The sequence below is a fragment of the Zootoca vivipara genome, chromosome 9, assembly GCF_965207765.1.
Source record: "Zootoca vivipara chromosome 9, rZooViv2.hap1.1, whole genome shotgun sequence".
In the NCBI taxonomy this organism is placed as follows: Eukaryota; Metazoa; Chordata; class Lepidosauria; order Squamata; family Lacertidae; genus Zootoca; species Zootoca vivipara.
This window is the reverse complement of record NC_142592.1, coordinates 47,724,811-47,748,601: the sequence shown is the minus strand read 5'-3', so window position 1 is coordinate 47,748,601 and position 23,791 is coordinate 47,724,811. Positions and strand designations below refer to the sequence as shown.

The window sequence follows — 23,791 nt, the reverse complement described above, 5'->3', positions numbered from 1 at the left end:
AGATCTGTCTTCCAACAAAAGACAAGGGGCTCAAGAGTAATAACGGAAAGAGCTTGCATGGCTGCTTGCCCCCACTGCCACATACACCGTAGCACCTGAGGAAGCCACTTCACCTTGCCCAATGATAGGGTCGGTTCTGAACTCTGTTGGTGTCATCTCTAGGATTCATCTCTGCATGCTCAGAATTAATATTTATTTTGCAATGTGAATGAGAACCTTGCTCAAGCACTTTCTAATTTAAGAAACTCGTCCATTGTTGTTGAGGGCTTTTTTGGAGGGGGGTTGCTGTCATTTACCAGCACCACCTCTTATAATACCCCCCCCACACACACACACTTACTTTTCTGGGATGGAACATAGCTGTGCAAAACTGTTAGCTGTTACATCCAGATTTAAACTGGTAAACGGGTGGCGCTGTGGGTTAAAGCACAGAGCCTAGGGCTTGCCGATCAGAAGGTCGCGGTTTGAATCCCCGTGACGGGGTGAGCTCCCGTTGCTCAGTCCCAGCTCCTGCCAACCTAGCAGTTCGAAAGCACATCAAAGTGCAAGTAGATAAATAGGTACAGCGGGAAGGTAAACGGCGTTTCCGCGTGCTGCTCTGATTCACCAGAAGCGGCTTAGTCATGCTGGCCACATGACCCAGAAGCTGTACGCTGGCTCCCTCGGCCAGTAAAGCGAGATGAGTGCTGCAACCCCAGAGTCATACGCAACTGGACCTGATGGTCAGGGGTCCCTTTACCCTTTACCTTTATTGCTCATGCATGGATGGAAAGCTTGCTTAGGGATGGTCTGTTAGAAACAATCTTTTGCATTAACTTAGAATAAAAGCTTTGCACGTTTTAAAAAGGAACGGGAGTTCTGTCAATGGAAAGTTCTGGCTGACAGTTGAACGTCCGGGCTTTGCAAACTCTGTCTCAGCACTGCTGTCCTCAGACTGACAGAGACAATAAGCAGGCATCCCATAATCTAAACCATATATATATATGAATGATGGTAAGGACAACAAAATGCTTTCAGTGCTGGGTGGCAATGTGGGGAACTGAATTTCAATCACATGGGTGGCCCAGTCTGCTCACCTCTCGCGTCTCTTTGTTGGATCATTTCCACTATGAGCCTTGGTACACAGACCATCTATTGAGCAACTTTGTATTCAGCAGCAAGTATTATTCAAGACTAGATGCTTGTTTTGTTGCATCTAAAGGAAAAGAGTAAGAAGACTCCCCTCCCCCCTTTTTATGTCCTCTACGCTGTCTTCCACTTCCATCAGAGGAGAACTGAGCTCCACAGTTTTGAGACACGATAGTGCAGAGCCTTTTCGGAGGGTGGGTCAAAGGACCGGACGGGGGGAGAGAAAATGAGAGATAGGACAAGAGAGAAAGAGAAACTCATCATTACTTTTGCATGAATCCTTTTGTATCTATTAGCAGGAAAACATTGGGGGTCCAAGTTTTTCTTTACAATAAAATAACCAGGTTAAAAACTCTGCAAGTGTAGCAGAAGCAGAACGCTCCCTGGAATAATTTTTATAGCCCACCCTAAGTCATACAGCTGGAACGCTCTCGCTAGAACTCAGGGACGTGGTGAATGTGAATTTTGAAAGAGTAAGACAAAAGAAAGCCCTTCTTCCCATAGCACATAGTTAAATGGTGCCAGCATTAGCTCCCACAAGAGGCAGTAATACCCACCAACTGAGATGGCTTTAAAAGAGGATAAGGCATATTCATGGAGTAGAAGGTTATCAGTGACTACTAACCCTGATGGCTGTGTTCAGCCTCCCAAAGTCAGAGGCAGCAGGTCTCTCAATACCAGTGCTGGAAACCGCAGGAGGAAATAGTGCTCTTATGGGCAAGTCTTGTGAGTTTCCCATAGGCATCAGGTTGGCCACTGTGAGAATGGTGGGTGAGGTGGGCTTGATTAGATGGGTCGTTGGCCTAATCCTGCAGGCTCTTCTTATCTTCTTATGAACAGCATCTGTGCAGTTGGTGCTTCGTATCATGACCCTTTTGTGTGCAACGGCTCATTGTGCACATTGACTACTAGAGTAGTGAAATTCTTGCTACCTCCAAGCCACTGCCAGGAATGTTTTGTGGTGCTGCATGATGAGAAGGCACATCAAAGTGCTGAATGCAGCCAGGAGCCTCAGGCAGCCTGAGCTGTACTGATTTCTGTAGAACAGGGATGGGGTGTTTTTTTTCAGTCGGAGGGCCACATTCCTTCTTGGGGCTGCATACCAGTGATGGACCGGCCACAGACAAAAACTGGGTGGTGAAATTGATGTGGCTCTTACCTTTGAATGGCAAGCAACATTTCAGCTACGCAAAAGTCAACGACTTCTGCAGACGTCTTCCACCCAGGCAAGAAGCGCCAGGAAGCTTTGGTGTAGTTTGGGGAAAGGGAGCATGGACTGGAACAGGGTGTGGCCTGGAGATTCAGCTCTTGGGCCTGAGGTTCCCCACTGCTGCTGTAGAATTTACAGGGACCTGCTAACTTCCTCTAGGACTCCTGGGAACGGTGGCTTTTTAAGGATGCTGAAAGTTGTTAGGAGACCCTTATTTCCCTCAGAGAATTACAGTTCCCAGAGTGGTACAGTGGAACCTCGGTTGTCAAACACTTCGGATGTCAAACATTTTGGCTTTCGAATGCCAACAACCCAGAAGTGAATGCTTCCATTTTCGAATGCACCTCTGAAGTCGAATGGCTTCTGAGGCGCATTTCTCCATTCCCCCCCCCCAATGGATTTTACTGACTGGCAATTGCGCCTTGGTTGTCGAACGTTTTGGAAGTTGAACGGTCTTCCAGAGTTGATTACGTTCAACAACCAAGGTTCCACTGTATAACAATTAATCCTTTTTCACAGGGAACTCTGGGAATTGTACCTCTCTGACATAGCTGTCAAGTTTTCCCTTTTCTTGCGAGGAAACCTATTCAGCATAAGGGAATTTCCCTTTAAAAAAAGGGAGAACTTGACAGCTATGCTCTCTGAGGAGAATAAGTGTCTCCTAACAATTCTCAGCACCCTAAACAAACCACAGCTCCCAGGATTCTTTGAGGGAAGACATCACAGATAAAGTGATATGATGCTTCTTTAAATGCATGGTTTGAATGTGGCTTTTGTCTGAATTATGTCCCCATGCAACCATGGTGCCAGTTGGCTTTGTCACCAGGATCTGTGTAATGCGCACATCATGGAGAAGAAAGACCACATGAACCTCTAGCGAACCCCTTGGCCTTGTTTACTGACAGTGACGGATAGTGTGTGCACCCAGCTCATTCACAATAACATTCTGGGACTGTTCCTGCTTTCTTAAAAGAGTTGATCTATTTTGCCTGTGGAGGAATCCTGTGCCTTTAACCAAATTTGGAGCGCTGCTCCATAATGTAATGTAACGTAACATGGCAATGTACGGAATAAGGCAACAGGTGGCAGTTAACCCTGTAGCCTTGGCAACCATGACAATAATTAGCAGGGGATGGAAGAGTGAATAATATGCTGGCTGGGGGGAAAAAAAGAAGAGGCAACAGAGCTAGAACCCAAGGAAGAATATGTTGGTTTCATATATGAGACTGAGACTTCCTATGCGTCGTCGTCACCACGCCCTTAAGAGAGAGAAATTCATCAGGTGCAGTGTTTAAGCTTTGCAGCTGTCCATTCTGTCTTTACTGGGGCCCTTGTCTCAGTACCATATTGGATATGGTACTGCTGCTCATCAATATTATAAAAGGGAGTTTTTGTAGTAGAGGGAGGGAACCTAAGCTATGAATTCTATGGGAAATGGAACTTTTTGTAACTTCAATCCATGGCCTTTGGTTGGAACCAGCTGATGAAGCCTCCCATCTTTTGGAGGAAAGTATAGTTAGACCAGACAAAAATTTAGAGGTGGTGAAAAGCAAATGGGCAGCCATGACCTTCAAGGCTGTATACTTGGAAAGGGGGGAGATCTTACATTTTATTGCCTGGATGTGAGAGACAAAGTAGTATACAATCCAAAAAAAGACAGACTTGCTCTGCTGATTCTCAGATTGAGTTTTGCCCTTTAAAAATGGCTGTATTTTCAAAAATGATAGTCAAAGCATCTTGTTCACGCCACTTCATCAGCAATTTACTATGGCTTGTAATAAAGAAGAAGAAAAAAGCAGTCTTCAGTTAGAATGGAGTGTTGTTCATATCTTTCCACCACCCAGGCTAGATTACTGCACCTTGATGTTGAATGACATGTGCATACTTCTTTGCGGCTAAATCCCACTGACATCACTAAGTATGCATAGGAATGGGGTACATCCCATTCCAGGCTGGAGCCTGCAGAAGTGTACTAGCCAAGGACAGCAGAAGGTCACAGATGGTCAGGACCATAGACAGCTCACTGTGGAGCTGCTTATGGTTACAAGTCAGGCTTGTCACCAAACCAAAAGAAGACACTAAGAACTTGCTACTCCAGCAGCTGTTCAAAGTGGACCAGATCCGAGGGAGCCTTGGGCAAGGGGGCCTCCATTCCCGTCAGTTCCCACTTTGCCCCGTCCAAGATGAGCTGCACCAGAGCCCAGAAGCATACTGGTGAAATGGTGGCAGCTTCAGATGCAGCTACTTTGCCCAGTGCTGCTCTTCACAGTCCTAGCCACCCAAAAACATATTTTAAAAATTTAAAGGGATGTTGGCAACTGGCACCAGCCACCATCAGGCCCAATGTCAGCATGCAGCACATTGAGACAAATGCTGGGGTCCACTGGGGTCCTGGCCATGGGAGTGCATGCCAGCTTTATTAGTGATCATCTGCTTTGTTTGTATCAAAGTGTTTTAGTCAGACTGTATGTCCATTTAGCCCAGTACCCTCTGCTCAAACAGGATCTCCCATCACCTGCTTCTACGGTACCTTTTAACTGGGGAGACTAGTGGTTGCAACCTTCCCCAGTCAAAACTTGTGCTCTCCTACTGAGCGACAATCCCTCCCTTAAAAAGAAACCCCCTTATACTACTGTTGTACTGGGAACTATGGTTTCTCCAAATCCCTGGTATGGGCAGTTTGAAAGAGGATCAAACAAAATCATGAAGAGAATAGACCTTGAGTGGCTGTTAGTCATGGTAGCTAAATAGGATTGCAGCCCCATAGCAGCAGTCCAGGATTGGAAGCAGTGTACTCCTAAATGCCAGGTGCTGGGAGTAAATAACTGGGAATAGCCATAACTATCATGCCCTGCCTACAAACTGTCCAAAGGTATCTGACTGGCTGGAATGATGGACTCTCTAAACCAGGCTTTCTCAACCTTGGCCCTCCAGATGTTTTTGGCCTACAACTCCCATGATCCCTAGCTAGCAGGACCAGTGGTCAGGGATGATGGGAATTGTAGTCTCAAAACATCTGAAGGGCTGAGGTTGAGGAAGCCTTTGGGCTGACCTAGCAAAGCAGTGCTTATGTGCTAATGATGCAAGGTGAACTGGCCCATGGTTTTGCCTAGTCATGTAACTCTGTGATGTGCGCACGTGTGTGTGTGTGTGTGTACATGCATGTACACAATCTTGTGTGAGAGTGTGTGTGTACATGTGTGAGTGAGATATCTTCCCCCTCCCCCCTTTTTTAACTGGATGGTTTTAATGAGAACACAACCCTCCTGCGATGAGGTGAGTGGAAGTAGACCGGATGGCATGCCTCTGTATGAAGATAGTACTTTTTTCATTTACTAGTGTCTGTGTTTCTTGCTTCCTCCTGTCTGTTTTGGGAAGTTGCCAGCCACTTTGCTATCTCCTGTCAGCGATGGATTGGGTAAACAAAGATTGCATTTTGCAAGCATAGGCACGTGCTGTGAACTGCATTAGGCTGAGTTAGACAACTGGGCCCATCAAGCTCAGTACTGCCCGCACTGACTGTGGCAGCAGTTTTCTGGGACATTAAGCAGAGGACATTCCCGTCTCCTGCCTGGGGCTGCCAAGGATTGAACATGGAGCTGTCTGCATGCAGAACATGTGCTCTGCCACTGACCTTCCTGGCTGGCTGTTTGTGAGACATGCCACCCCCAATTTACCCATATAAGCCTAATTAAAGATGGAGATGAGGGATGGAGTTTCCCACTGCCCAACATTTTATTCCATGCGTGTGGCTTGTTCCTTTTTCTGAGGTGGAACACAGGCTTCTGTTATGAGGTAAACTTGTAAGTGTCAAGTCTGGAGAGTTAGATCCCATTTTCAGACTTTTCTAATAATACGGTGTGTTGATTCAAACCACGTGCCTGTCAGATTCTAACTTGCGGGCTAATATTGAAGCACCACAACAATTTCTAGAGAGAAATGTAGAAATTTTCAATTTTAGACCCTTCTAGTAATGTTGGTTCATATATTACCAAGTGGAAACTTTTAAGTAACCTAGCAGTTCTGACAACTCCCTGAGAAGGGTTAGTTGCAAGTGGTTTTATAGCAATAATGGCATGTGCTGGAGTCTCTGTGTTTTATAATATATACACCAAATGAAATATACCCCAGAGATTTTCCTTAAGAGAATTTGCATGGCACCCTAGCACCCCTCTTGATCCTCGGTATAATAGTATTTATTGTATAATAATGAAAGAAAAGGTTTGTCGTTCATGGGAAACATCCTGCCTTTTTTTAAAAAAACGAAAAACCTTTTTTGTTGTTTTGCAGAGAGTTGGATTGAAAGATGTCTCAGTGAAAGTGAAAACAAACGTTATTCCAGTCATACATCTCTGGGGAATGTTTCTAATGATGAAAGTAAGTATATGTCATTTTCAGTAGTAAAATAAAAAAATTCCTTCAGTAGCACCTTAAAGACCAACTAAGTTTTTATTTTGGTATGAGCTTTCGTGTGCATGCACACTTCTTCAGATACCATTTTCAGTAGACTTGTATCGCCAGAAAAGACCCCAAAGCTGTAGTGTCCAGTTGCACCCATACATCTGATTGGGGCCATAGTTAGGATAAAATGACAGGTGTTGCTACCTAGAACACAGCATTGTTTTATTTATACAGTTTATAGGCCAGAGTTCTCTGGGAGACTTAAGTCATGTTTTACACCATTAATCTAATGCACCATAATGCCACGTTAAACAGTCACAGCTTCCACTCCAAAAAATTCAGGAGCTGTAGTTTATTAAAGGTACTGAGAATTGTTAGGAAACTCTTGTTCCCTACTCAGAACTACAGTGCCCAAAGTTCTCTGTGAAGAGGGATTGATTGTTAAACCACTCTGCAATTGTTGCCCTGGGAGGGAAATAGGGGTCACCTAACAATTCTTCACACTCTTAACAAACAACAGCTTCCAGAATGCTTTGGGGGGAAACCCATGATTGTTTATAGTGGTATCATAGTGCTTTTCAATGTGAAGTGTGAATATATGCAACATGATGGTGTGTGTCCTTTGTCCTTTAGCTTAGTGTTGTAACGGTTTTCTTTCCTGGTACCACAGTTCAGTACTTACTTACTCCTAAGTAATTCCAACTGAATTCTGTGGTGCTTACTCCCAAGTCATTGTACATAGCATGACATAGCATTGTACATAGCTTTAGTGGTGTGTGCATGAAGCTGAGATGAGGCAATATATTAAGAGAAAATGGACAAACTGTAATTTATTTATTTTAAAAAGGGCAGGGTCTTGAATCTGCTTTTTGCAACTATCTCAAGAGCCAGTTCACATCTGCATGTGCAACATTTGATGATTCATTGCAGAATGTGAACAGTACGAAGGATGGACTTTAAGGCAATTTGAAAGTGGATATGAGCATTTGTTCTGTGGCACTGTCTCTGCGATGGCCCTTATTCACCATCTGTGATGGCTCATAGAAGTCATTACGGGTGGGGGCAGGTGAGACTTCCAGAATGGTCTCAGTAAAGTCTCTCTCAATGCGATCCTATGCATGTCTACTCAGAAGTAGACTGATTTCAGGGCGGCTTACTCCCCTGGTATATGGCTATGTTACATCCTCCTTCTGAGGATGATAAAGTTATCAGTGACTAATCGCTACGATGACTTTATACTAGGAGGCAGTATGCTACTTGCTGGGAATCATGGTGGAAAGAATGCTGTTACACTCAAGCCTTCCTTCCCATAGGCATCTGATCAGTGAGAATAGGATGCTGGACTAGATGGGCCTTTGGCCTGATCCAGCAGAGCTCTTCTTGTGTTCTTCTGAAAGGATATGACAACTGAGGGTTTTTAGGGGGGGACAATACTGCATCAAGCTTTGCTAATTCATAGAACTCACTGCCTCAAGATGTGGTGGAGGCCACTGACTTAGATGGCTTTGAAAGTGGAGGATAGTTAATGGAGAATAAGGCTCTCAGTCGCTACTAGCCATCATCATCATCATTAATATTAGTCAACCTCCATGCCCACAGACAGTGTACAGATGAATAGCAGCTGGGGAGCAACAATGGAAAGAGGGCAATGGTCTCCCCATCCTGCTTGTGTTTTAATACTTATTGATTTAATACAGTGCTAGGTTTGTAGGTTTAGTACTTCTAGCATGTTGAAGTGGCCAGATCTATCTGACTTGCTGGGCTTGTAAGGTAGATTATCCAAACCCTGTTGAGAAGCTCCCTTGAGTTTCTGCTTTGTTTGGCTGGTGTCTAGCCACAGGCTGTTACGTGGCCACTGGATGCAGCCTACTGGCCAGCTTGGATGATGTCAAGACCTCTGTGAGGTAGTTTGATACACTCTACCTCCTGTTTGTTAAGCTGATGCCAACACACTGTCCTTTGTGATATCATTGGCTCAGCAGTCTTAGCTCACTGAGCCCGATTTTAAGGTGCCGGCCTCTGTGAAGATTTTCAACTGGGTAATTCCAGTTCGATACGTGTTAATGACAAAGCCCCAGGCAAGTGAAACAGCCTTTCGCTCCTCGATGGCTGTAAATGGAAAAGGAAAGCTAGCCAAGAGGGAAGGGGATCAGATGCACCAATCAGAACCAGGTAACACCACCGTTCTGCCTCTGTAGCTCCTTCTCTCTTGTCACAGTACTTCTGTGAGGAAGGAAGGGGCCAGTGCTTGTCCATCAAACCCATCCTTAGGCTTCATAGGCCTCAGGAGGAGGCGGACCATTGCATCACAACCACCCCCTCAGTATCTGACCCACACACTCTTTGGGTGGGCTCACCTCACCCATATATTAAATGGGAGAGGAATTGAACCCTCAGGTTGCCTGTGAATGAAATAAAATACTATCTGAAGTGTAAAAGAATAACAGAAAATAACCTGATATTTTCTCAGTGGTCCCATAGCCTTCTGACAAGGGGCTGAATCCATTGCAATGGCTGCCTAATACCAAATCAGACTGATTGCCCAGTTAGCCCATTTTTGTCCACTCTGACTGGCAGCTCCATCAGGATTTTTCTGAGGATCCCCATCTTTGAAAGAAATTCCATAATGCCTAACACACCTTTACAAGCTCAGTTCTCAGAGAGAAGGTTGATGGTATCTTTCACTTACAGCTGTTGTTACCATCATATTAATTGATTAATTTCTAAATATAGGCCATCTATCTCTCTACATTGTTCATTTCAAAGAATAGGCATGACAAGGCCCTAGCTGAAGTGACTTACATTCCAAAATAAGTGGAAACAATGGAGGAAGGGGGAAATGGAGGGGTGGGGAAGAAGAAAGATGAGTATCTTGAATACTTGTACTTTGGTTCAGTTACAATAAGGTTTAGGGAGTGACACTAAGCTCCAGGTCAGCCTTTGCTGGTACCCAGGGCCAGCTCTAAGGCAAGGCTGGGTGACGCAGGGCGCCCGCCCCCCGCTGCGCTGGGAAACGGGGCAGGGGGCGCCGCCAGAGGGATCTTCGAACCACAGCGCCAGGGCACCAGATATGCTTAAGACGGCCCTGCTGGTACCCTCAGATGTTTTAGACTGCAATTCCTTTGGTGAGCAAAGTCACACAAACAACACAAATAGAATCCAGAGAGAAAAGTCTTGATTGAAAACACTTTACTGAGGAAAGCGAACAAACAGTATAATTTTAGGAGAAGCAAGCAGAAATCTTTTGTCTTTCTTACTTCAGGCCTTGTACGTTGCAGGATGACATTCAACCAAAGGCACAGAGGACAATTCCTCAGAACTCTGCAGCCAATCAGGGTACATGCTACCTCAGGACATCAAGGCAGAAACACTAAAGGAGGATGGAAAGTAGAGCTGGTGAAGGGGTGTGGCCAGGGAGAGGCCTGAGGGCCAGATAAGAGAGCCCCAGGGGTGACATTTGACCCCAGAACTGAGGCTCTGCAGTCCTGTGTTAAACAAACGACATGCTGATTCACACTGACTCCAGCTATACTATGCAACGTTCAGAGTTTATCCTGGGAAGCGTGAGATTTTATGTACAGTGGTTAATCCTGCATCCCCCTTGTTGGTGCTTTAGTGGTTTGACTGAAAGTCTCTTCTCTCGTATTGTTTTCTCGCAACAGATGAGGAGAAAGAGAATAACAGAGCATCCAAACCACATTCCACTCCAGCTACTCTGCAATGGTAAGGTTTTTATTATTGTTTTCAAAGGCTAAGATGTGAGCCTTTTGTATTTTCAGGCTACCTACATCGGGACTCAAAAAAGCAAGTGCAACTTGAAAGGATGATAAGAAAAGAAAGGATAAATAAGGATGAATGTAATTGAAATCTTAGAGGAGGTATGGGGAACCTTTGGTCCTCCAAATGTTGCTGAACTAGAACTCCTATCACCCCTGACAATTGGCCATGTTTGCCGGTGCTGATGGGAGTTGTAGTTCAGCAACATCTGGAAGGCTAAAGAGCCCCCACACCTGGCTTACAGTAAATACCTGTACTAGTCCGAAAGCCAGACAAGAACTTTTTTCCTCTCTCTCCATCAAGAACAGAACAGGAAATTCCTTACTCCACCCCGATACAACTAATGCCACCTAAACCACATAAAAGCACTATCCACACCATGGTCATGGCAGCCTTCCCCAACCTGATGCCCTCCAGATGTTTCCATTTTCAGCATCCACCAGCCCCAGCCACTATGGGAATTATAGTCAAAAACACCAGGCGATTGAGGGAGACTGGTCTGTGGTGAGCACAGCTCCTGCCTCTCTCTAATAACCAGCAAAACCAACATAAGCCAGGAAACTCCTCATTTCTGAAGACCGGGGCACCCAGAAAAGGCCCTCCAAAAAAGGATTTTATAAGTGAGCAGGGTTATGTGGGGGGAAAGTAGTCCTCTGAGACCCCACCCCTCAAGCTGCGCTAACAGACTGCTAGCATTTTCTATGCATTCAAACAGCACTTGTCTTTTTTTTCTTTCTTTTGGTTAAATTTGATTTCCCCCACTGACTACTGCTTCCAATTATCCCACACCCATACAGGAAAAACAGGCCTTCTGCGTCAGTCTCTCCCATAATTTGATGGAGTCTGGAGATAGCTTGTTAGCCAGGACATCACCTCTAATTAGATCATAGAGCTCTGCTCCGAAAAGAAAACAAGCAAATACTGGCAGCAGTATTATTTAAAGCATTTTGTTAGCATCCACAGTCTTGGAGGTTAGTGGGCAGTCCCTAAACCCCTGGGATCCTTGGCTCTGTCAAAATGTGCCCCTAGTTTACTATTGCATCCCAGATGTCTGAGGGGGACAAAGCCTATATTATATAATCCAGTTGACTCCCCTCACCAATGCAACTGCCTCTTGCTCTTTCTTCTTTCCTGCGGTCCCTGTTTTGGCTTGTTGCCACCAAACTACAACCTTTGTTTAGGACCCATTTTGGTATAGTTTGTTCCTAGTTGCTCAATCCTGACAAGCCTGTTGTGTGGGGTTGATCACAAGTACTGTTCTTGGGTTTGGCCCAGAACCTCTAGGCCTGAGGTGCCACCTTTGGGTCTTTGACCCAGAGATACAAAATACCATATCTGGGCTTTGGACCTGCTATGGAGGAAGGAGGAAGGAAGGAAGGAAGGAAGGAAGGAAGGAAGGAAGGAAGGAAGGAAGGAAGGAAGGAAGGAAGGAAGGAAGGTGAAATAATAATAATAATAATAATAATAATAATAATAATAATAATAATAATATATTATTTATACCCCGCCCATCTGGCTGGGTTTCCCCAGCCACTCTGGGCAGCTTCCAACAGAAAAACGAAATAAAATAATCTATTAAACATTAAAAACCTCCCTAAACAGGGCTGCCTTCAGATGTCTTCTAAAAATCTGGTAGCTTTTTTTCTCTTTGACATCTGATGGGAGGGTGTTCCACAGGGCGGGTGCCACCACCGAGAAGGCCCTCTGCCTGGTTCCCTGCAACTTGGCTTCTCGCAATGAGGGAACCGCCAGAAGGCCTTCAGCGCTGGACCTCAGTGTCCGGGAAGAATGATGGGGGTGGAGACTCTCCTTCAGGTATACTGGACCGAGGCCATTTAGGGCTTTAAAGGTCAGCACCAACGCTTTGAACTGTGCTCGGAAACGTACTGGGACCCAATGTAGATATTTCAAGACCGGTGTTATGTGGTCTCGGCGGCGGCTCCCAGTCACCAGTCTAGCTACAATCTGCCTGGGAGCAGAGGATGTGTGGAACAGTGTGGAGGCAGAAGCTGCAAAGGGAAGAGGAAAGGCAGAGTAGTGTCATGGTGGCGGCAGCAGTGTGGCTGCTGCATTTGGGACCAGCTGACATACGTCAGCAGCAGCTTGTGTGCTCTACCTGCTACATATTTCAGGAAGGCCCATGAGCAGTGGCAACAGCAGTACCCTGACATGTCCTGCTGTGCTGCATTTCAGGTTGTTTGGCCAATGCAGATGGGGCCCAGCTAACTAGGTCAGTGGAAGTGGGAGCAGAGGACTGGGGGGGGGGCGGTGATGGCGGAGGTGTTAAGGAGAAGGGAAGGGAATTGAGATTCTACATGTTTGCATGGATATAAGCACAAGAGAGGGATGTGATATCTGTATACACTGGTGCCTCGCTAGACGAATTTAATTCGTTCCACGGGTCTTTTCTTATAACGAAAAATTCGTCTAGCGAATCCCATAGGAATGCATTGAATTTTTATTATTATTATTTTTGCCCACAGGAACGCATTAATTGAATTTCAGTGCATTCCTATGGGAAACTGCGATTCACTAGATGAATTTTTCGTAAAACAAATTCGTCTAGCGAAGCAACCTCCACTAGAAAAAACCTTTCGTTAAGCGGAAATTTCGTTAAGCATGGCATTCGTTAAGCCAGGCACCACTGTATATTGTTGATTTGCTTATGCTTTGGCTTTGAATTCTCTTCATGGGTTGAGTGGATCTGAAGCTTATGGTTTGTTTTGCTTCCTTGAATGATGTTCTGGGCATGATATTTTGAACTGGCTGCCATGGATTAACTGGATCTGGAACTTTGTTCATTTTTGCATGGGTTTTTGTTTTCTGCAAGGATTCATTGGTTGTTTTGTAGCAGGGCTTGCTTGTCTGAGTCACCCATTTTTATATTTGGCTTTATGGTGTTTGACACAGTTGGAATCCAGGATGTATTAAGCTGACATGGGTTGGCCTGAACACAATAAATGTATATTGTGATGACAAAAGAAATAGCTGCATACGTTGGACTAACAGAGTGTTTATCCTGGACACAAAGGCCATTTGTGATTAAATTATGCAACTACTGTGAACACTTAAAATGACTGTGCAATATTTATGCATCTTATATTCTCCTAAAGTCAGTGGCTTTTTTCTTTGGCACTTCATAGTAAAGATTTCCAAAGATAAGAAAAGGTGCAATAGAAATGTAAAACCAGTGAAGTAAGCCCCATTCTTCACCTTCATAATATGAGATCTCTGCTCACCTTTTATGGTGGGTGGCGTTGCAGCCAGGCACCCGGGCCCCTGCAGTGATCTGGCAGGGGGCAGAGATTGAGACCCTCCTCGTCCCGTCCCGGCTGCATCACCAGCGCTGGGCAGGGCGACGCCCAGAGTTGGACCCGCTATCCAATCAGCGCTAGTAGGGGGCATGGCCACTGGAAATTTAAACCGTGGCGCAGCTGGGCGCCCTCCTCTCTCACCCTTCACCGGGCAAAGTAAAACCACTGTAAAACCAGTGAAGTAAACGCATTCTTCACCTTCATTATATGAGATATGCTGCAATGCTATAAGTAGCCTCAAAATCTTATTGCGAGAGCTCATATTGCTTTATAAGGGCATTCCTCTACTTCTTATAGGGATAATAGTCAAAGTTCATTATCTTTACACAATACTGTAGGCTAGAGCTGAATTCAACTTATGATGAAGGTCCCCCCCTTTTTTTTTTAAAAAAAAGGAGGGGGCAAAAAATTGAAAGACATTGTGAAAGGTTGGATTTTTGATCATTAAAAAAAGAGTTCAGGTATAATGGAACATTGTCCAGTGTCAAACTAATGACTCTCTGTGAAAGACAGAGAAGGGAAAAGGAAGAAAAGAGAGGGGAAATTCATCAAATATATGATGAAGAAAAATAATTAACGCGGCCTTTCTATCCTGTCTTGGTCAGAGAAACTGACATGCCAATTAGCAGTTATAGCATACAAGCAAAGTCTCTGTGCTTTGAAAAGAGGTTTTGTTGAGGTCCGTGAATTTGGGGAAAGATGCAGAGATGATATTCCCATTGAAAGGAAGGAAGCATGGCTGCGGCGCCCTTATTGACTCTATTCATACCACCAAATATCTTATTGAAATAGTTTGCAGAGACAAATTACCGCCATAACTTGAAGATAAGGGGGGAAATTCCTAGAACAAGCTAGCAGGACATCAATTAAACCCTAACATAGTGTTTAAAGAGAGGTGTTTGTTTTCAATTCCAGGTTTGTTGAACTAATATCATATTGTTATGAGTATGGGGAGCGGTTAGGGTGCATGCCTGGGTCCCTTTCTAATTCCTGGAAGAGCCAGGCTAGCTTCCTGTTGAGGTAATGGGCCTTTAAGGGAGCAAAGGGAGTGGCTCTATGCTAGATGGCAAATGGGTGGGTTCCCCACCCTTCAATTGGCTGGTAGTTAGAAAGACAAAGGCTAGAGTTGAAAGCTGTGTGTGTGTTTGTAAGATAGAAGTTGGAGCAAGAGGCAGACTGAAACCTGTGAGGGGAGGGAAAGATATGCTTGATTTCTGCTCGCATCCAAGGCTGTGGCTGTGGGTGAAGCGAGACCCTTTATTTGGGGTGCTAATGCTGTGAACCAGCCGATCAGATCCAGATGTGTCCAATCCTCCGGGCTGTGATTCTTTTCCAGGCATCTGACACCGTACATGATATCAGATGTGGGAAAAGTGGGCATAGCTCACCAAAAAAACCCAGCTTTGCGGGCCACCTTCCAAGGCCAGGCAGAGGACTGTTTTATGATTAGTGATGAACTAACACCAGTGCTCTACTGACTAGTGCAAGAATACAAGGGGCTGAATCCAGCTCCCCATTTCTTCCTTAAACAGATGATTGGTGCTGTCAGAACAGGCAGCACCAACCTGCTTGAGTTGAGGGTAGGTCAGTGCAGTCAAGCCATGCAGAACTTCCTGCTTGCTCACCTTGGTAATGCTTTCAAATGATAAGAGATCAATATACACATGTTTTGTTATTACCATGCAAACTGAAATGTAACATGGGCATTCTTGAGAGGCGGCTGCATTTCTTGATTTTGCTGCAACAGACTCGCGGTGCAATCCAGTGCATGCCTACTCAATGCTACCGAGTTCAGTGGCACTTTCCCACAGGGAGGTATGTACAGGATAGCAGCCTAAATCTTTTGGCACCTTAAAATACTGTGGCATAAGCTTTTGTGCGAATGTCACATGCAGAGCATGGCAGAACAATATTTTCCTGCTTGATTTGGTCTCTGGTTGCATTTCTTTCACTCAAGATACGGCATATCAGAAAATGGTTATAAAGTGCTGAAGGGCATTTTAATGTTCGACTGCCTTTAAATGTGTGCAAATGTTTTATTTCAGCCTTTGGATCCTTAATTACTTAGTATTCTAGTGGTGTAAGACATTTTGAAGTGTTACAGGAGTCTGACTGCAAGAATTTGTGGCACATTGCAGCATCACCGTTGATTTTCATCTATAGTAGTATTATTTATATATTAACAGAATGGATGATGATGATGGTGTGCAAAGTATGCTGTATTTCAGTACAGAATAAATAGAACACATTTGGCTCATTTTTATGAATGAAAAAACAATGTCCTAGCGTAGGGGCTGGCCCTTCAGTCTGCAGATTTGGAAGTTGAAATACAGAGCAGCCAACCTATTTGTAGTTTTCCATTGTTCGATCATTGTTTTTAAGGCTGGAGGAGAACTACGAAATCGCAGAAGGTGTCTGCATTCCTCGAAGCGCCCTTTATATGCACTATTTGGACTTCTGCGAGAAAAACGACACACAGCCAGTCAATGCTGCCAGTTTTGGAAAGGTGAGTGTCAACCGAAACCGAACCTCAAGTGGGGTTTTGGAAATCTGAAATAATACTACTAGCTGTGAAATATACAATCTCCTACATGTGGACTGCAATCCAAAGAGGAAAACTGTCAGGAGAAAAACAGTAGAGGGAGTGCCATGATTGGATTATTAGTAGCATCAGTCTTAAGAAACCTTTTGTTGAGCGTGAGACTTAAATGCCAAAAAGTAGCTGGGTGAATTTGACTAGTGTTAATGAATTGTGACCCCAGAAAGAGAGTGCAGGGGAAGGTCTTCTATTCCAGATACAGTCACCTTGAATGACAGTATTGGTCTCCATCTGCTCTATACACTTAAAGCAGTACCATACCAGCCATGGTTCCCCCCAGAGAATCATGGGAATTGTACTTTGTTAAGGGTGCTGCAAGTTGTGAGGAGACCCCTGTTCCTCTCACAGAGCTACAATTCTCAGAGTAGCTTAACAGTCAACCCCTCTTCCCAGGGAACTTTGGGAACTGTACCTCGGTGAGGAATGACTGTTTTTGTATTGTTTTGGAAAGTAAAAAAATAAATAAAAAAATAAATAAATGCCAAATTCGACTTTAAATGCAAACTGAATTGACTTTCTTCCCCATCCCTGCTCACAAAACACAACGCTCATTCCACTTAAGGCGTGCACGTCACAACCGGATTCTACCTTACATTTACAAAAATCATACCATAGCTGCTTCCCATACAGGCAGCCCTGTTTAGGGAAGTTTTTAATGACTGATGTTTTAATGTATTTTTAATCTTTTGTTGGAAGCTGCCCAGAGTAGCTGAGGAAACCCAGCCAGATGGGCAGGGTATAAATATTATTATTATTATTACTACTACTATTACTATTATTATTACAATTATTATTATTATCATCATTATATTATCATTATTATTATCATTAAATGTCACTCATCCCTTTCTATTCCCACACAACAGCACCCCCCATCCACCAGTACAGTCAACCACCAAACAGTATCGGCACCTACTTCTTCCACCCACAAAATATACTGCAAAAACATCTTCATAGCAGTGCCGCCGTTGCATGAATCTTTTTCCTTTTTCCTTACCTGTTCATAATGTGAGAAAAACTGCCTATATCTATTGGTACTGGGCTATGGCTAGCGCAAGTGTAACTTTAGGAGAGATCCAGGATTTTTTTTTTAAATCATCTGGAAGGTCACCAAAGGAGCATTTGGGTACACAGATAATTTTTTCCCTAAAGCCCTCTTGATTTGCTGGGGCTCAAACACTGGAAGTGTAAAGGAACTTGTTGGGCTTTCTTTGTTTCTTGTACTTCCGAAAGCGAGTTAAAGTGAGCTGGGATGTTTCGTTTTGCTTTAGGTCTGTTGAGGTAATATTCTACTTTGGGAGTACGTCCTGAATGACAACATGCACCCCTCCCCCCAAAAAAAGCCCAGAAAATGCTTTTTTCCCCACAGCCCCTAGGAACCCCCATCCCCGTCTGCACAAACTGAAAGAGAGAGGGGTGGGATTAATGTGTAATTAAAGAGAATTTGGAAGGCTGAGATGTTGCGGAATGTTAGATCAGTAGCTGGAACAGCATGTGGTGTTCTTTAGGTAGGCTTCATTGAACCCGCACAAAAAAGAGAGGGAGAAAGAGAGGCAGCTCGCCTGTCTGCTCATTTATCAAATAGCTAGCTTGAACTTTCACAGCTCAACAAAAGTGTTTTTCTGTTTGCTGATTCCCCCCCCCCCTTTGCTCTAGAAAATAAACCAGAAAGGCTAGTGAAATCCACGCTTCTGTAACATGTGTGGACTATTCTGGATAAGACTCATGAACCAATGCCAGGATGGTTTCCTCTTATGAGAAAAAAAAAATAAGTAGTAAAATCAGAGGGAGGGTGGAAATTGTATGTAAATGGTGTTGTGTGATCCCCCCATTTTTGCACAGCAGCTGTGATTCAAATGTACATCACAGAATTTGGGGTGTGGACACGTTGCCGCCTTGATGGCATTTGCAACAGGAAGGGTTAAAAGCCAATGGAGGCAACAGATTTTTTTAAATCAGTTGCACGGATCTAAAATTTTAAAAAAAAGCATAGTTATTTATTTTTGTAATTTTAATTCTCTGTTTGAAACATGGGATGGATTCTTTTTCATGCTTAACACATCTTGGCAAAAAAAAATACTTTCCACTATTTGATTTTTACCTCTTTATTGCTTGTGTGGATTTTGTTTCAACTGCAGTCTTGCCATCCATGCTAGAACTTAATAGGGATTGATCTTCCTCCAGGTTGATGTTCTCAGTAAATTGACAAGTATTTTCCCATTTAAAATTCTGCTCCATTATTTTCAGTAAATATGGATGGGTTGTTGAGCATGGGGGAATTTCAAAATGTGGGGGAAAGAATCATTGCGGGCAAAATAACACAAGTATCTCCTCTGTAAGAAGTTTCTGCAATCAAGCTAATTTGAATAATAATTACAGGCAATCTACACGATTTGCATATGAAACTGGAATATATCAGAGGATGTATACGGTATATGAGTGTTTTGCCCAAGTTTATAAGATTGGTACCAGCCCTTGAAATTTTTTGCTATATGTACTTAACGTTTTTGCTCAGTGGTATCCATTTATCAAAACTATTGAAAAAGAATTAAGTCACATTAAATATTTAACCCCCAACTAAATATTCCTCAAATGGGATTGTTTAAGTGCACCTTCCAAAGGTCTCATGCACTGTAAATAAACTTTTCCTTGTACGTCGCTGTCATGCCTGCTACAAGGTGTTGGGTTCATTTGCCACACAGTTGAGTGAAATAATGTGTCAGATATTTTGAGGTTTGTAGCTTTAAATGATTCCACCCCCAGTAAAATTAGTTTCAAAAACCAAAATCATGCAGACTTCAGCCTTACAAATCTTTAGCAGTTATTTATCCGTCACATTTTCAAACCTATTTTTGCAACCACCTGGGACTACAAAAAGCAAATAAACAAAAGGGATGCTCAGGATTCTAAGGATGCTTTTTAGCCAGAAGTGTTACTAAGGGCTGCCCAGCAACCCATAAGATAAAGGGGCACAGTACAAATCTGCCTGCAGATAATGACAGGTTCCTAGGTGGAACAGTAACTGCACATGAAGCACCCTTCATACATCCCATGCAAGAAAATTTATATTTGAAGTACTTTCTGTTCAGCCCACCTATGTTGGCACTACAACAACAGGAGAAGCAACTGTCTGGATAGGCTCACCTTAACATGCTTCTGAAATTGCCTTAGATTTGAGATTTTCCTTGCAGCCCATTCACACAATATGCATTCTGGAAGTACACTGCTGGTATCCCATGTATATTTGTAGGGATGCACGAGGAAGCTAATAATTGTCTTCCAGGATCAGACCAAAGGTCCATCACTCTGTCTTCCATACGACTAGCCATTGAGGTGCTCCCAAGTAGACAGGGCTGGCATCAGCAGGTGGCATCCTGGTTACCTGTTCAGGCCCGCATTCCAGTGTGAGGCATTGGAGCCTCCTGGTTCTGTTTCTGCTCCTCCTCCTCCTCGCTATTGCTGCCTGTTCAGCTGCCTGTTTTTTCAGCAAAGGAACCTGCAGCAACTCTTAATAAACAGTGCATTCATTGCCCTACCATTGAGGTATGTGCTCTTACATACACTGCCCCACACTGGAAGCAAGGGACAGGGGCAACTATACAGCTACCAGGTGTTAAAGACCCACCTGCTAACCATGTTGGAGTGGTTAGTTGCGGATGCTGTAGTTTTATCTGTTTTAATTATTGATGCATTGTTTTATTGAACCTTATTTGTTCAATAAAGGGACCCAGGTGGCGCTGTGGTTAAACCACTGAGCCTAGGGCTTGCTGATCAGAAGGTCGGCGGTTCGAATCCCTGTGACGGGGTGAGCTCCCGTTGCTTGGTCCCAGCTCCTGCCAACCTAGCAGTTTGAAAGCACGTCAAAATGCAAGTAGATAAATAGGAACCGCTACAGCGGGAAAGTAAACGGCGTTTCCATGTGCTGCTCTGGTTTGCCAGAAGCGGCTTTTCATGCTGGCCACATGACCTGGAAGCTATACGCCGGCTCCCTTGGCCAATAATGCGAGATGAGCACGCAACCCCAGAGTCGGTCACGACTGGACCTAATGGTCAGGGGTCCCTTTACCTTTACCTTGTTTGTTCTTTTAACTTTGTTGGTTATCCACCCTGGGTTTCTTTGGATGAAGCAGGGAGGATATAAATGTATTTACATAAATAAACAAAATCAAAATATTTGTATACTCTTGTTGCGGGTCTGAACCAAAGAATGTGTTTTTAAGTTTCCAGCCTGTTTTACCTTTGCCCTCTAATAATCCATTGCTAAATTATGAGCAGAGGGCTTTATTTTTTTTAACTTGTTAACTCATGAATATTATTTGCAGATAATAAGGCAGCAATTTCCGCAGTTAACAACAAGAAGACTTGGAACCAGAGGCCAGTCAAAGTAAGCAATAATGTGTGTTTCATAATCACGGAAAGGCTAAGTATGGTCGTAGGTTATTCACTGGGAGCCTTTTTGTAATATGGCTTTTGGTGTGTGTTGGAGGGAGAAACACCAAACAAATTTGACCTTTCTTAGGTCCAGTAAATGGCACTGGCTCTTTTGTTCGATATGCTTTGTTCTGTGGGATCAGCTGAGAGTCTGATATATAACAGAGCGACGGAGCTCCTAAACTTCTAATAGTTGCATAGAAGAGATTGTTTTAGCACCAACCAAAGCACTTTTCCTCTCCAAGGCTATTCAAGAAACGCTGCCTTCTGCTGCAGTGGGTCACCTTGGACTCATATTTGGGCAGAAAGAATGCCTGGGCTTTACAATTCGCAAAAGATAACAAGATGCTTGCTTTCTCTTCATCAGAACAAGAGATCAGTGGCCACGTTGCCAGTTTGCACATGGGTGTGTCTGGATGCTTCCAGATTGGGAGGGGCCTTAATATTGTACATGGGTGGCTTTTTATGAGGGATTAAAAAACAAACAAACCCACAAACTTTTTGTGGAAATGTGGACTGAGTTTAAGATAGGGGGGAGGGGGGACTGGGAGAAATCAAAGTGGGCATGAAGCACCCATCTCACAAGAAGCATCCGTCTGGAAGCACCCCATGTCACAACCAGGACAACATATATGGACTTTTAAATTCCCCCAAGGCAACAGGAGGAAGGACAGCTGCAGCTTCCCCCTCTCCTGTAATCTACCCTCTCCCCTGCCTGCTGGTTGGTACAATTGGAGTCCTCCCAGTAGACAAAGGAGTGGGCGGCATATGACAAGTGAGAGGAGTAGCAGGTAAGAGAAGCTGTGGCTCTCCCTGCGATGGATATTTAAAGCTATAATTCATATTCTCTAGATTGTTATTAAACTGCCTTCCTTCCATCAAACCTCAGACATGGAGGGATGGCTGTGGCTTTGCAGTATTCGCTTTTCCATTCTCACTTGATGCTTGTCCTGGACTGGAGGTACCCTGGAAACAATACCAGCTCCGCCCTTGTGCTTTATCAGCTGCCTGACATCCAGAGATAGACGAGGTCAAGTTTTTTCTAACGCTTCTCTCTCCAGGCCAGCCTGATGCATTGGGGCTGTTCCACACATTATGTCAAGGAAAATCTGGCTTTGTTGCCACAAGTAAGCTGAACAGGCAGCTGCAGCCACTCACAGGTCCCTGATTTCTGCCCCCACCTGTTTGTCACAACCACACATTTCATTTTTACATGTGCACCGGTTTGCACAGATGTTTGCTGCCAGCCCGAAAAGGAGTGGGGACCCTGGGCCTTTCCAGGTGCACCGGGGCACAGTATTTCAGGACGATGTAAGTTGCAGGAGGTTGAACTAGATGACCTTTCCAAATCTATGGTTAATGGGACACAGGTGGCGCTGTGGTCTAAACCACTGAGCTTCTTGGGCTTGCCTATTAGAAGGTTGGCGGTTTGAATTCCCACGATGGGGTGAGCTCCCATTGCTCTGTCCCAGCTCCTGCCAACCTAGCAGTTCAAAAGCACACCAGTGCAAGTAGATAAATAGGTACCGCTGCGGTGGGAAGGTAAAAGGCATTTCCATGCACACTGATTCCATCATGGTGTTGCATTGCACCAGAAGTGGTTTAGTCATGCTGGCCACATGACCCGGAAAGCTGTCTGTGTACCTCGGCCTGAAAAGCGAGATGAGCACCGCAACCCCACAGGCTCCTTTGATTGGACTTAACCGTCCAGGGGTCCTTTACCTTTTTCTTTGATTCTGTGATGATGTGTGGAGAAGGAGCACAAAAAGAAAAGAAACTCTGGCCCAAAGAAACTCTGGCCCTCTTGTTTAATGCAGTGCCCTGCTGCCATAGGGAAGGGGTAGCCAATGTGTTGCTCTGCAGATGTTGCTGGACTTACCTTCCATAATCCATGATTATTGGTCACGTTGTCTGGGGCTGATGGGGAATTTGAGTCTAACAACATCTAGAGGCCCCACTATAGCTACCCCTGCCATAAGTGACTGTGAGATGCTGCTAGAAGCTAGTCTCCCATGGCTGTTCTTTGTATCCTCCTAAGTAACTGTGTAGACCATTTACAAGGAACTAAAGGGAGGTATGTACATCTGTGGCTTAATTTGCACTCAGCATCTGGACAGGAGGCTTCCTTGGGCAGAAGGCAAAAGCCCTGGGCTGTTCCACATTTGGCAGCCCTTAGGATACTTCTCCAGCTGGACTGGGCTGTGAGCTGCTTTGAAAATTGCAATTACATTCCATTTCTGGATTTGCACTTGTGCATCAACTTGTAAATTGGCATAAAATCTGCTTCGTTAGCAGCTTCCTTTTTAAAAACCATACTGAGTGAATAACTCCTTTCCAAGGGTCCCCACCCCTCCCGCTAACAAATGTGTATTTCAACATTTCAGGTACCATTACTATGGGATTGCAGTAAAAGAAAGCTCCCAGTATTATGACGTGATGTATTCTAAGAAAGGAGCAGCCTGGGTCAATGAAACAGGAAAAAAAGAAGTCACCAAACAGACAGTGGCGTATTCACCACGATCCAAACTGGGGACGTTGCTGCCAGAGTTTCCAAATGTCAAAGATCTAAATCTGCCAGCCAGCTTGCCAGAGGAGAAGGTGACTCTAGTGAAATAGTCTCTGGCTTGCCTTCCCCCCATCCCCTTTTGCTCTTCTGTTGAGGAATGGTTGGTCTATTATATGGTGGGGAATCACCCTTTGAAAAGAGTGAATTTTAAGGATGCTCTGATTTTATTTATGGGAGGGTGCTTAACTGCTCGCTGCACCAGAAACAAATATCTCCCCCCCCCTTATCTTAAAGTGTTTGTTTTCCAATGTATATGTGCCAGGATGCTTGCCAATCTAGAAATGCTGTAGGAGATCTGTGGCTATGTCTCCCAACATGACTTATTTGATTAAGAACCAACCATAGGGAGCAGAGGAGGTATATAG

General features: G+C 44.3%; 1 protein-coding gene across 2 annotated transcripts in view; it reads left to right on the top strand.

The window, feature by feature from the left end:
* The window catches only part of RFX4 (regulatory factor X4), a 69,150-nt gene that overhangs the window by 18,333 nt on the left and 27,026 nt on the right, over nucleotides 1-23,791 (top strand). For both annotated transcript variants that reach the window (XM_088652202.1, XM_035127645.3), the window contains exons 2-6: nucleotides 6,629-6,715; nucleotides 10,402-10,462; nucleotides 16,213-16,336; nucleotides 20,752-20,813; nucleotides 23,245-23,458. In XM_088652202.1, coding sequence (XP_088508328.1) covers nucleotides 6,629-6,715; nucleotides 10,402-10,462; nucleotides 16,213-16,336; nucleotides 20,752-20,813; nucleotides 23,245-23,458 — 548 coding nt within the window. The remainder of the gene's footprint in view (nucleotides 1-6,628; nucleotides 6,716-10,401; nucleotides 10,463-16,212; nucleotides 16,337-20,751; nucleotides 20,814-23,244; nucleotides 23,459-23,791) is intronic.